Source organism: Phaethon aethereus, assembly GCF_964289735.1.
Source record: "Phaethon aethereus genome assembly, chromosome: 1".
Taxonomy (NCBI): Eukaryota; Metazoa; Chordata; class Aves; order Phaethontiformes; family Phaethontidae; genus Phaethon; species Phaethon aethereus.
In genome coordinates, this window is record NC_138575.1 from 49,661,218 (window position 1) to 49,674,721 (window position 13,504).

At 34.4% G+C, this 13,504-nt stretch overlaps 1 protein-coding gene across 1 annotated transcript in view; it reads right to left on the reverse strand.

Annotated features, from left to right (window-relative positions):
• The window catches only part of CEP290 (centrosomal protein 290), a 51,343-nt gene that overhangs the window by 32,455 nt on the left and 5,384 nt on the right, over positions 1-13,504 (reverse strand). Inside the window, exons 11-21 of the mRNA XM_082003520.1 lie at positions 13,086-13,209; positions 11,075-11,247; positions 10,380-10,542; positions 9,612-9,712; positions 9,434-9,521; positions 8,857-8,963; positions 5,692-5,776; positions 4,206-4,348; positions 3,480-3,644; positions 2,345-2,494; positions 1,214-1,329 (exon numbers count right to left, since the gene is read on the reverse strand). Coding sequence (XP_081859646.1) covers positions 1,214-1,329; positions 2,345-2,494; positions 3,480-3,644; positions 4,206-4,348; positions 5,692-5,776; positions 8,857-8,963; positions 9,434-9,521; positions 9,612-9,712; positions 10,380-10,542; positions 11,075-11,247; positions 13,086-13,209 — 1,415 coding nt within the window. The remainder of the gene's footprint in view (positions 1-1,213; positions 1,330-2,344; positions 2,495-3,479; positions 3,645-4,205; positions 4,349-5,691; positions 5,777-8,856; positions 8,964-9,433; positions 9,522-9,611; positions 9,713-10,379; positions 10,543-11,074; positions 11,248-13,085; positions 13,210-13,504) is intronic.

Below are 13,504 nucleotides of genomic sequence, written 5' to 3' on the forward strand. Positions count from 1 at the left end.
CCCTCAGGAAATGGACAGAATTAAACTTAGGTTTCCCATATCCAAATTCTACATTAGAGGTCAGACTTCTAAACAGAAGGGCAGGCAATAGCTGTAATATTAACTCAATTGTTTCAATGGTTTTGCAAATCTTTCTTTCTATTACATTCATTTTATTTCAGATGCATAAAGGACATAATTTCCCACCCTAGTTTTAGTATTTCAGTGAAAAACAAACAAAAAGATAAAAAGATTCAGCTTCAGTTTGGCCCAAACTACTCTCCTCTATCCATTTCTATTTATTTGTTTGGAAACAAAAAAGACTATGGACTGTTTATACATGTCTAATAAGGAAGTTCCTATAGACTGTATAGGATAGTTTAGGCTACTTTAAAGAAATAATCAAGGGCATTTCAGAAGTAGTGTTTTCTCTTCAAAGATGTCTTAGTTTCTTCCATAATGGAAGAAAACGAAGGGAAAGGAAAGAAAATGCTCTGAAAGTATGTCCTTATGGGATGCCAAGTCAAAGAATCTCTTCTCCTAACTTCAATCTGTAACATATTTGGAGAAGGAGCCTTGAATCATCATCTCATCCCTGTCATTAGACATATCCAACCTAGTAGTAAATAAGGCAGTATATGTTATAGTCTTTAATATTTTAGAAAAGCTATAGTTTTAATGCCTCAAATAGAGATCATGTTATCTGATAAGTCTTAGAAATTAGATTAAAATTTTTTAAAAATTAATTTTTTAAAATAGAAATTAGATTCAGTGAAGCATATAAAGGAACTAAGAGTCTGAAAGAAAACCAACTATGAAGCCCTGATGATATGAAATTTTAAAAGAGCTATCTCTGACTGTAATTTGGATCACAGTCTTCTTTTTTTCCCCCCCTCAGAAAAACTTTAGGACCCATACTTGAAAGCAAAAGAAAATAAGACTGAAGAGTCTGTAATACCAGGTTCTAATAAAATATAAGATAGCAGATGCAGAGAGCACAACACAATCCTCATTACAAAGCACGCAATATGAAGACAGTTCAGCAGAAAATGTTTTTGTAAGAGTTTTGTGAATCTTTACAGGACTAAGGAAAATATATGGAGTCCATATCCAAGAGCAGCAGCACTTATGAGACTAACCAAAGAACTACTTCAACACAGCAGCAAATCTTGTATTAAAAATTATTAAACATTTAGATAGTTGAACTTTCATGATTCAGAAAAGAGAACAATACCTTTGATATTCTTTATACAGCAAGCCTTGTTGATGACGAATTACTGCAAATTTTCGCTTGTAGTCCTCTACTGCATCTTCTAATTGTTTAAGTAACAGTTCTTTATTTTCCAGTTCCTAATGATTATTTTCCAAATAAAAATATTGAAGTGATTAATATAGGCTTTAAACATGAAAGGATTAATCAAAATGACAGTTCTCTCTTGTGTTTTTCATGATAGATGCTTCTGTCATCAGCTGTGTGAACTGCAGATATGAAATGTGTATTTTCTTTAGAAGCAACAGGTGAAAAATAATAAACTTTAAAAGTTTAATAATAAACCTTGGCATTCATATTAATAGGTGTGAAATAGCGCATAATTGCACTGTGCATTACAGCCCTCAAAGTTCAAAACACCATGCCCACTAAGAATACTAACTGAATGTCTAACTGGAAAGCGATGTTTTCTTCTCATGTTCCCAAATGGTCTTCTACTTAATAATCATATACAGTTGAAAAATATTCTCTAATCAACAAAAGTAAAGTGATCAAAGACAAAACAAAATACTTAAATAACAATAAAAAGGTAAGTTATTTTTACTTCAATTCTCAAAGAGTCAATTCTTCTTTACTATATGCTTGTCTGCTATGCTTCCCACAGGAATCGCTGGCTTTGGTCTCAATATATTTATGTCTCTTTTTACAAATGTTGACATATTTTTGACAAATAATGGAATTAAAATTAATATAGAGATCTTTGCTGTATAGAGAAAAAACTGTTCAGAGTAGGATTTGAACATGCAGACCCAGGTATGGAATCCAGGCAGCAGAAAGAGGGAGAATTTCTCATAGAAAGAGTGCAACTGCAGAAGTAGAAGTGTGGGCAAATATTTAGATCAAAATTCAGATTAAAAACAAAAAAATCTGAATTGTTGTCAAAAATTTAATTAAGTATTACCTTCCAGGTTTACAACACAGCAAAATACTTCCAGCTTTAAAAAAAACAGAATAACCCAAAAACTTTACTGAATGTCAGAACTTCAAAATAATTTTGGAGAGTTCTCCCATGTCCATACATGGCACGGTCCTAGATTTCAGAGGAATTAGCTATATGTTACAAATACTCTTGATAGCAAGGAGTGAGTGAGTTACCTGTATAAGATGTATTAAATATTCATTCAGAGAATTAATCATATTAGCACTTGAAGGAACCATTCCTTCTGGAAGATTCACTGTTCGGAAGACAATATTGGCACCTTCTGACTGACGTAATAAGCAAATTTCATTTTTCAGTTGTGCAATCTAAAGAAAAGAAACAAAAACATACAGAAGCATCTCATGGTATTCAATTAAAAAAAATCACTGATGGAAAAAATATTATTTTCCTGTGCTACATCAGTTGTTATTAAAAACCTAATTCACTTCCACTTATTGTCTAAAGCATTCAAACACTCTTTTAAAGTACCTTTTAAAAATGCTGTGATTCCATAAATCATTAAATACATAATATCTTAAGCCAAATTTATCAAGTAACTTCAGCAATCAGGGCAGATTCACGTATCTAAGGATGCACCACAGTTTTATTCCAAATTGTTTAAAACACAGTGCATGTTATTCCTTTTAAAAAGATTAAGTTTGGATAGAATTATTGCAGTGGCTATTTGATGCTTTATTCTAAACAAGTCTTTGCCTTTTCATTTAACTTCTTAAAAGCTCTCTGGGTCTCTACTCCAGTAGTACATAAAACACTATTCTAGGATATTAGTTACAGGCAAATCTTTTTGCATCACCAAAGCTCTACTAAAAGGCAAATTTAAGTTTGGGTTCTCATAAGATAATATTCCATTCCTCATTCCTGCCCTGGAAGAAGCATTCCAGAGAATCAATTGTACAACTTAAAAGAAGATACAGGATTTTAGAGAACAATTCATCATTTTAGGACACTTAATCTCTGTTACTTATTTATGAATAACAAATGCAAGACTACTGGCTTCCTGAAGAAAGAAATCTGTGAGCTTTTTTGGGCACAGCTCTCCCCAAAAGATAGGCATGCTTGACGTTTAACATGATAGGATATTCCAAGGATAAAGTAACATTAAGAAGAGTAAGATCTGAACTTAAAATGGACAAACTGACAGATCCAATTCATAAATTTAACTAAGATTTGTATAATTACACTGTTTACATAAGGTAAATTCAGTATCTTATAGATTGTGTGTTTTTTTCTAAATTATCAGAGCAGCTACTTTTCAAGTACCAGATAAATTGTATAAAACAAATTGTATACCTTTTCATTTGCATTTGCCAGCTGATGGGAGAAATTTGTTGCCTCCTTCTGGGTTTGTTTCAGTTCCTGTCTTAATTCTTCATTTCGTCCCGTAAGCTGGTCAACCTGAGCTTTCAAGTGTACACTAGCATCAAAGACTCCCGCTGAATTCTTTGACTCCATTGCCTAATGCAGTAAACATTTAATTAACAAAACAGAGAAAAAGTGCAGAAAAGCTTTGTTTTTTCATAATAAACTGGAGCCCTCAAATTTAGACTACATGAAATTAGCATAAAGCATGAAATGGTAACATTTTAAAATCTACTTATTGGTTTCCTGATTTTGCCATAGACCATGATTTAAATGGTTAAATTTTCCTGTTAAAACTGTTAAAGGTGTCTGGATAAAGAATTTTTCTTAAACACTTCCTGCAGGTTCCATAGAGATAAAAGACATGCAAACAAACTTTTACCTAAGTTTTATCACTAGGACAATAAATTTGCCAAAGACAGTTTTATACTATCCAGCTGAATTTTTTTTTTAATTTTTATTGGCAGTCTCTTGTTGCTGTGTATTTCTGATTTGCATTTTTAAAGAAATATCACACTATGTACTCATACTGGTAACTAAGGAAGTATATGTATAAGGAAGCTACTATTTAATTATATGATAACCCAAATAATTGAGGAGGGAAAAAAAGCCTGTAAATACTATAAAGTTAAATAATATTTTAGAAAGCGAACTTACATTAACTAAACGATCCAGACTAGGGATTATTAAGGCTGGTTCTCCTCCCTTCACACTAGGATCCTTCTGCATTTCCTTGACAGCTTGCAGTATTTCCTTCATTCCTTGCTCAAGGTGTTTATTCTCTTCTGATAATTCTTTTACTGTAATAAAAATTGTAAATGAGTCCAAAAGCACTGAAAATATAAGCTAAGGGTTCCTGGCACATTTCATTATAGTACTTGTTGATTTGATATGTAAAAAGAATGTTCAGATTATGCATAGACATAACCAATTAGGAAGTTAAAAGTAGAGCTGCTAGGAACATCCAGATAATGTATTTTGCTGTAGAAATACCAACAAAACAATAATGAAATGCTTCACGGGAGCACATTTGGCTTTATTGAACCTTCCAGTCTTCAGTGTTTCCTGCCACATTTTTCACTTCTTTAGCAGCCTGTCTAACTGGTTTTCACAAATCCAGAAACGTGGATCTTGGAAATGTTTGGATGTAACAATGAAGCATATAGGAATTGCCTGAATTCCTGCTCCAGACTGTGAAAAAAGATCATGTAAATTATTTAGCTGTAACAAGGACTCTCAAGACATGCAGTTTTCTTGCCACCATTAGTCTCTCACTGGAATTCCAGAGTTTCCAGCACAGAGCAAGAAGTCAGGACATTCTCTGCAAATTAAATATAGCTAACTGTCCTGAAGACCAAGGAGTGAACTGCAAAATTTGGAGCAGTTTGAGCAGTTTCACCAAGTCTATTTTGAAAAGTCAAAAAGAATTTTTAGAATTCACATTCTCTGGGAAGAAAATTAAGATTCTTGTCTAGAGAAATTAGCATTATTTTTATTTCAGAGTTTGCAAGCAGTGCACTTCAGCTAATATACATAAGCAGCAAGTGGGTTTAATTTCCCAACACTTCTTTGCAGCCAGCAAAGCACTATAATTACACAAGGAAATTATATAATTTTTATAATTGGGATCACTCACAGACTTAAAGCCCTTATTAGATCTGATTCAGGAAGGAAAAACATGACAGATTCCAGTTTAATCTATTTAGTATGAATAAACTATGTTTCATGTACTATCACTAATTTAAAATTAGCAACACTCCATATGTATTTATACATACACACACAAAGATATACACTAATATAAACACAAAATTTTAAGAAAAAAGTCATTTATGAGAAGTCAAAGAAATTCCAATTCAATAAATGCCATTTACATTCATTGTTTTGTACATTGTGTTCACACCTGGACCAATTCACAACCATAATTTCCACCATTCAGAAGTATATCAGAATGATTGTATAATAACCTTCTATGTACATAGCAAACTCAATCATTGTGAAAGATACCAAAGCAAACTGCATTTCAAACAGAAACTGTAAAGTCAGATATTTGTGGTCACAGTCACAGAAACTGAACAGAATAAGCAAACTATCTGCAGGTACCTGATAATATTCTCTAGTTTTAAAACAGGTGTCAACTTACATTTAGATTGAAATTTGGCTATTACAATCCTGTTCTTCTCCAAATCTCTCTCTCTCACACTTAATTCATTTGCAAGATACTCATTCTAAAGAAAAGAACAAAGATGATCCAAAAATTGTAATTTAGGGATTTTAGTATTAGAATTTTCGTTAAGGCTCTGTGGTTAGATGAGAACAAATGCTTGAAAATATTGCTAATCCATATATATTCAACAGTGAAATTATATAGTATGTAAACCAAAATGAGACATTATATAGAAGGCAACAAGAAAAGGAATAGCCTCATCTTCACAGAAACAAAATTATCAGGAAAAAATTATTTAAACCATAAATAAACTTTATATAAAATCTATCTTTTTTTTTTTCTTTTTTTAACCTTGTACTACCTGCACTGCCTGGCTTCTGCATCTTTCAAGATTTAATTCTGAATAACTATTTAGCATACTCTTGATCAACAAATCTCTGGATATCTGCTCATTCTAAAAAAAATCCCAAAAGTAAGTTATTAGTGTAGGATTCTATCTCCATTTATATATATATAAAAATATACTTCCAAGACTTATCTTTAAAAATATAAAAAACCACTTCTTTTCTACTGAAAATGCAGTTAGTAGGCATTACTCATTCCACAGCTTGGCTAACACAGTAACTTAAGAGAAATCACAACAGTAAAGCATACTCCTGTAGCATGGAAAACTGTGTATCATTGAAAAAAGCCTGCTGTATATAGAGTTATACTTTCCATTGATGAATTACATAGCTCAACAGGCTCAACGAAAATGCTATCAGTTCCAAAACATTTCAGTTAAAGATAGGAAAGATCTCTCTTATACTTTGTAACCGTGATGTTTTCTCATCACATTCTTAGGTGGTTTCTCCCAGACAAAAAATACACAGATTCTAATTTTAGCAACTTGATGTTCTAGTTCTGGCCTTTTTTCAAATTTGGAGTATGCCTTCATGAAAATTTCCCAGTCCACATATGAATCTCCTGCTTGAAATGCAACAGCAACAGAAATGGAGTCACTGGAAGAATTACACAAGGTGTATTCCATATAACAGTCTCTAGGGAAACATGTATTCGTGGGTCATGCAGTAGTTGGAACAACAGTCTAGTACAGACCAAAAGTCTGTGAGAGTCTGAGGGACTGGCTTGATCCATGCACAAAATGTATCTCTTGAAACCAAAGCAATGTCTTCCACTATACAGAAAACTAACACAGCATTTCAAGGTACCAATTTAGGAAGCTACCTGTGAATATTTTTTTTTATGATTTATCATGTGAATAAAAGAAACCACAGCAAGCATCCTGAAATCAACACGTCCTTTTACTGATTATAAAATGTTTTCAAAAATCCTTTAGAGAACCTAAAGGATTTTATCATTAGAGATAATTTTAATAAATAATGGAATTTTTAATTGGAAATATTTTGGGGTTTTTTTTCCAGAAAACAGATATACATTATCTTTGTCAGTTGGCAGGGAAATGGATAAAAGAATAGAAGAACCAATCCAGGAACTTATTAGATGTTTCCCAGAAGGAAAGGCCTTTCTCATTCCAAGAGTCTAACTTTACACCATCTGTTCTCTCTGGAGGTAGGAGACGTCCCCTAGTCAAATAACAATTGCATCTTTCAACTGAAATCTCATCTTCTATCTTTCATACCAAAGGACTGATTCAGCCCCTACTTCACTCAACTAACTAATAAATTACCATTTGTATTCCTGTGTATTTATTTAAAACAATTTTTAAAAATAATCCTCAAACTATGTTGTTTAAAATACAGTTGCAACAATTGATTTGCATGAGATGCAAGCCTCTACGCACTAGTAAGAAAAGTGACAAGTACTTTGTTTACACAGATATGTGTAAACTCTTAAAATAAAAACTATTCTCTCTTTGTACCCATCTATGTGCATGTGCATGGGTGTTGTGCAAACTTTTTCCACTGACAGAATGAAAATATATGTCTACATTTTTCAATCCTATGTCAACAAATAAACTACAAATTAACGACTTGGCGCTTTTTTTATTACGAGAAAAAATGCTCAATTGGCAGTTCTATTGGAACTACCCCATAGCTTTAATTAATAAAGATTTAAGTAAACACATCTTTATTGTTTGAATTTATCTTCTAAGTAACTGCAATAGATATAAACATAGCATAAATGTGTCTCACCTGCGATCTAAGAATGGCTAATTCTCTCTTCAATTGCTCTGTGAGATTTTCAACAGGATCTACCTGACCTGAGTGTTCTGATTGTCCATTTTCAAGTCCACTTTCCAAAGCTTTCACTTGCAACAGTTCTGTTAGGCATTTCTTTCCTTCTCTGTCTTCTTGAAAGGTAGTTAAATCAGAAAACTTTACTTGCGAATTGTCTTGCTTATCCTTCAATGTCATTATTTGTGTTTTGTGCATTACTGGCTTTCCAAGAGCCAATGCACAAGGAATCAGAGAGTTTTTCCTGAGAGATAGTCCTGGGCAGAAGTCTTCCTGAGATGTTTGGTCTGAATTAGAAGTTATGGACGCTTGATTCTGAAAAGATGGTTTGTTTCTGTAATTTTGGTTATTTACCTCTGAGATCTGACACACTTGCTGATAAGCAGAAAGCGAACCTGTGTAGTCTGATTTTAAGTCTTTTGACATCTCGCTATCGTCTGTGTAATCTGTTATCCCTGATGTCTGTGTAAATCGTAGCTCTGGTGATGTGAAAAGCTCTTTTATACTAAGAGTTTCAGAATTACAGTTGTCATTAACTAGCTGCTGCTCTGTCACATGTTTTGAACCTAAATGAACCAAAGAAGTATTTCTATTTATTTCCAAGTGATCTAAATTCTCAAGTATGTCAGAAGTTCTTCTAGGTAGATTTCCCACAGCTTTACTGTTTTCAGCTACATCTCCCTCTGATTTCAAAAGTCTAATTGGTGCTTCTCTACCTGCAACTGTGGTTCTCCCTTCCACGTTACACGAACTGCTAGCCTATATTCACAAAGAATACAGAACACTCATTAGTCTTCTAAAACAATTACAAATTATTCATTTTTTGAATTTTTAAAAGCAGTTAATAAAAGCACCTAGAGAAATATTTGGACAGATATTTAAAAAATAATTATTTTGAAAGAGAAATACAATAAATGTTTATGAACTTGCTTTATGAACCTACCTTTGCTTTTACTTCAGAAATATGTCTGTTGAAATCCAACTTCCTCTTATTCATTCCCTTCTCTTCAATAAAGCTATCAGTCATCTGCACATCACCAGCATCCAATCCTAATTGCAAGTAAATGTACAAGTAGTAAATGATTATGAATTTTTAATTGGTCTCCAAGCAAGGGAATATATTCCATTTAATATATCTGAGTTGTTCTAGTTTTCTGCCTGCAACGTAAGGAGATGTAAACCTTTCCATCTGAGCACATTACACTTCCATGGGTGGCACAGAATTGAAATGTTAAGATTTTTGAAACACATCCATTATATAGATTTACTGGAAATAACAAGCGTCTAAGAACTGCAAGCCAATGACATAACTCTCAGTGATGCATTACTAGCCATCACAAATCAAAAAGCTACTGGGCTTTAAGACTACGGAAATACAAAACCACTCATCTCTTCCTACAGACTCAATGAAATGTATTTAGCCTTGTGATTTAAACAAATGAGTAAATATAACATAGCTATATTAATAAGTATAGACAGCATGTTTTTGACAGGAGAGTTTATAACAAAAAAAACCCTACCTATTGTTGCAACTCTTCTTCCTTTCTCCTGAGCCAACTTACGAACCTGTTTTTTCAGTTCAATTCTTTCCTCTTCTAGTCTTTCAATCTGCATATTATTATTCACAGATGAGTATTTCATTTTGTTCAAATACATTTTTATTATGTAGCTCATAAAAAAAAAGGATTTATCACTTGCCTCTTGCAAAAGAATCTGGTTTTCAGCTCTGTATTGCTGCTGCTTCAGTGCTTTGCTGTTTCTGAATTCATTTAAATCAACCATTGTCATTGGCTCAAGACCTAAAACACAGTATATGCTGTATAATTATTCATTAAGGAGGAACAGTAATGTTACTAAGAATGCAGTTAATTTAAATCAGAACATAACTAGTCAAGTAGAATTAAAAAAATAGTATGTTGATAGTTGAATATATGTAAGTATTTCTATATATGTAGACACATCTTATGCTCCATGTAATAACACCAGAAGAAAGCATAATTTTACTTCAGTTACTGAAAAACACAAAATGCAATAAAATTACACCTAAAATTAACTACATTTATGTTTAGATTCTTCTATGTAAAAATAAGCCTGTCCAAAGTTTTCTCTGTGTTTTTTAATCCAGCATTACAACTGCAGTATGTTATGGTTCCAAATACCGTATTATGAAATTAATTAAGCAGCGTACAGTCAAAGGGGAATCGAAACCAAAAAAGCGCTACAAAACCTATTCTCCTACTTTCTTCAGTCAAAGAACCTGTAAGCCAAGTTTAGTCATGTATATTCAAGTTTAGTCATGTATATTCATGCAGTTTCTCCTAACTAACTAAAACTACTTGCAAATATTAGCAGAATATACAAAATTATTTCCAAGTAATTACTCAGTATAGTAAAATATTTCCATGACATAATGTTATTTCAGTTCTTACACAACAAATAATTGAAAATGTAATGGATATAGTATACCTAAGCGGTGTCTGAGTTCTTCATTTTCATCAAGAAAATCATTTATTTTAAGTTCAAGTTTATTGACTTCCTTAATTAATGTTTCAATTTCATGATCTCGTATTTTGATTTGCTTTTTTAGATCTTTTATTTCAGCAACAGCCTCTTCCAAACCATATATTCCCTATAAAAACCCAAATGGAAAGTAAAAACAGAACAAGCAACAGAAGATACAAGAAAATAAATTATGAATCTGTCTTTCATCTTTACATAGGTAAGAAGAAAATGTTTTTCAGCCTGTATCACTATTCTGCACTATGCTTAGTGAAAAAAGTTACTGAATAAAAAGCAGATCATACAATTCTGTCTTCTGACTACAGAGGAGTCTCTGCAGATTTCAAAATTGAGTCCTCTTACTACATGATCCTTTGAAGAATCGTATCTTGAGTGTTCAATTACTCTTCCATGGACTTCAGAAGCCCATATGAATGTTTAAACTGACAACTTGTAAAAATTTTTAAGAATGGCTAATAAATTGCATGCAGTCAATGACTACTAAATGTTATTACGAAAGAAAAGAAAAAACCAAAACAAAACACACATCAGAAGTCATTCATTTAATTTCCAATTAGAACACAGTCAATAAAAAATGGAAGGACAAAATGATCTCCTAAAAATATGATGAAATACCCTGTCCACTCTAAACAATTGTTTACCAGTTCATAGTCTCTCATTCGTTTCAGAGCCTCAACAAGCTCTTTGTCCTTTTCTCTAGCATCTGCTTCTGCTAATTCTGCTGATTTCTCAGCCTCCTTAGTTCTCTCTTCTAGCATTTTTAACTTTTCTTGCATATCCGCAATACGATTCTGCTGAGCAAGAGATGAGTGACCTGGAAAGAAAAACCTTGATTTGTTCACAATTCAACTAGGAATTCTTCCTATCAGCCATTAAGAAAGAAAGAAACATTTCAGATAATGTTATAAACAAGATCTTCATTTTCTGCTCTTTTTAATTAAGTAATTACAAGACTACATACGGGAGCTTTTTTTCCCCTAACAGTTCATTCAAACAAATATTACAAGAAGTGCGTGCACATAATCTTCCCCCTGTACCAGGGATTATGGAGCGGTTCATCTTGAAGGCGCTCACAGGTCTTGTGCAGGACAACCAAGGGATCAGGCCCAGCCAGCATGGGTTTATGAAAGGCAGGTCCTGCTTGACCAATCTGATTTCCTTCTATGACCAGGTCACCCGCCTACTGGATGAGGGAAAGGCTGTGGATGTTGTCTACCTGGACTTTAGTAAAGTCTTTCACACAATCTCCCACAGCATTCTCCTGGAGCAACTGGCAGCTCATGCTTAGACAGGTGTCCTCTTTGCTGGGTAAATAACTGGCTGGACAGCTGAGCCCAGAGAGTCATGGTGCATGGCATTAAATCCAGTTGGTGGCCGGTCAGAAGAGGTGTTCCCCAGGGCTCGGTTCTGGGGCCAGTTTTGTTCAATATCTTTATTGATGGTCTAGATGAGGGGATCGAGTGCTCCCTCAGTAAGTTTGCAGACCACACCAAGTTGGGTGGGAGTGTTGATCTGTAGGGTAGAAGCGTTCTGCAGAGGGATCTGGACAGGCTGGATCGATGGGCAGAGGTCAACTGTATAAGGTTCAACAAGGCCAAGTGCCAGGTCCTGCACTTGGGTCACAACAACCCCATGCAACGCTACAGGCTTGGGGAAGAGTGGCTGGAGAGCTGCCTGGCAGAAAAGGACCTGGGAGTGCTGGTTGACAGCCAGCTGAATATGAGCCAGAAGTGTGCCCAGGTGGCCAAGAAGGCCAACAGCATCCTGGCCTGTATCAGAAATAGTGTGGCCAGGCATCCTGGCCTGTATCAGAAATAGTGTGGCCAGCAGGAGTAGGGAAGGGATTGTATCCCTGTACTCAGCACTGGCGAGGCCGCACCTCGAATACTGTGTTCAGTTTTGGGCTCCTCACTACAAGAAGGACATCGAGGCACTGGAGCGTGTCCAGAGAAGGGCAGCAAAGCTGGTGAGGGGTCTGGAGCACAAGTCTTATGAGGAGTGGCTGAGGGAACTGGCGTTGTTCAGTCTGGAGGAGGTTGAGGGGAGACCTCATTGCTCTCTACAACTACCTGAAAGGGGGGGTTGTGGTGAGGTGGGTGTTGGTCTCTTCTCCCAAGTGACTAGCGATAGAATGAGAGGAAATGGCCTCAAGTTGCGCCAGGGGAGGTTTAGACTGGATATTAGGAAGAATTTCTTTATGGAGAGAGTGGTCAATCATTGGAACAGGCTGCCCAGGGAGGTGGTGGAATCACCATCACTGGAAGCATTCAAAAAACATGTAGACATGGCACTTCAGGACATGGTTCAGCGAGAATGGTGGTGTTGTGTTGATGGTTGGACTTGATGATCTTAAAGGTCTTTTCCAACCTTAATGATTCTGTGATACGGGACTTGTTATGCTCAAACCTTTACAGACCAGGTATAGCTTTATTAGGCACTGTATTACCCCAAAACTCCACTGAAGTACTGTGAATAAATTTAAACTATTGATGAATACTTATAAATGGAAGTGAACAAAAAAATTAGAGACTAATATTACTCAAATACTGCAAATATTTTTTTCTGTATTTCTAGAGAATAAAGAATACACAGAATAATGTGTAGTTTCTTATTTTCCTTTCTATAGATATTAAAATAAAATGGTGATATTACCTTTATCTTTTTGGAGATCATTTTTTAATTCCTCAATAACAAATGCATTTTGTTCCATTTCTTTGGTATACTGTTCAACTTGCTCAGTAAGCAATCTGATCTGAGCATCTCGCTCTTGCACACCCTACACACACAAAAACAGAAATTCCATTAAATAATTCTTCTTTAGTGACAAGCAAGGTACCAGTATAGAACACCACACAGTGAATGAAGAAATTAAAAGTAGCTACTACAAAACAATTTATAGATATACTGTACTTACAACATGGAGTTCAGATATTGTCTAGAAGTTGGGTATTTAAAGGCAAAGCAGAAAAAATAAGAGTGAAAATAAAGCATTCAAACACACATAAAAATAACAGTTCTCTAAGAGTTAGCCAACATATGATGAAAAGTTTCAGATGATATAGGTTTCTTAC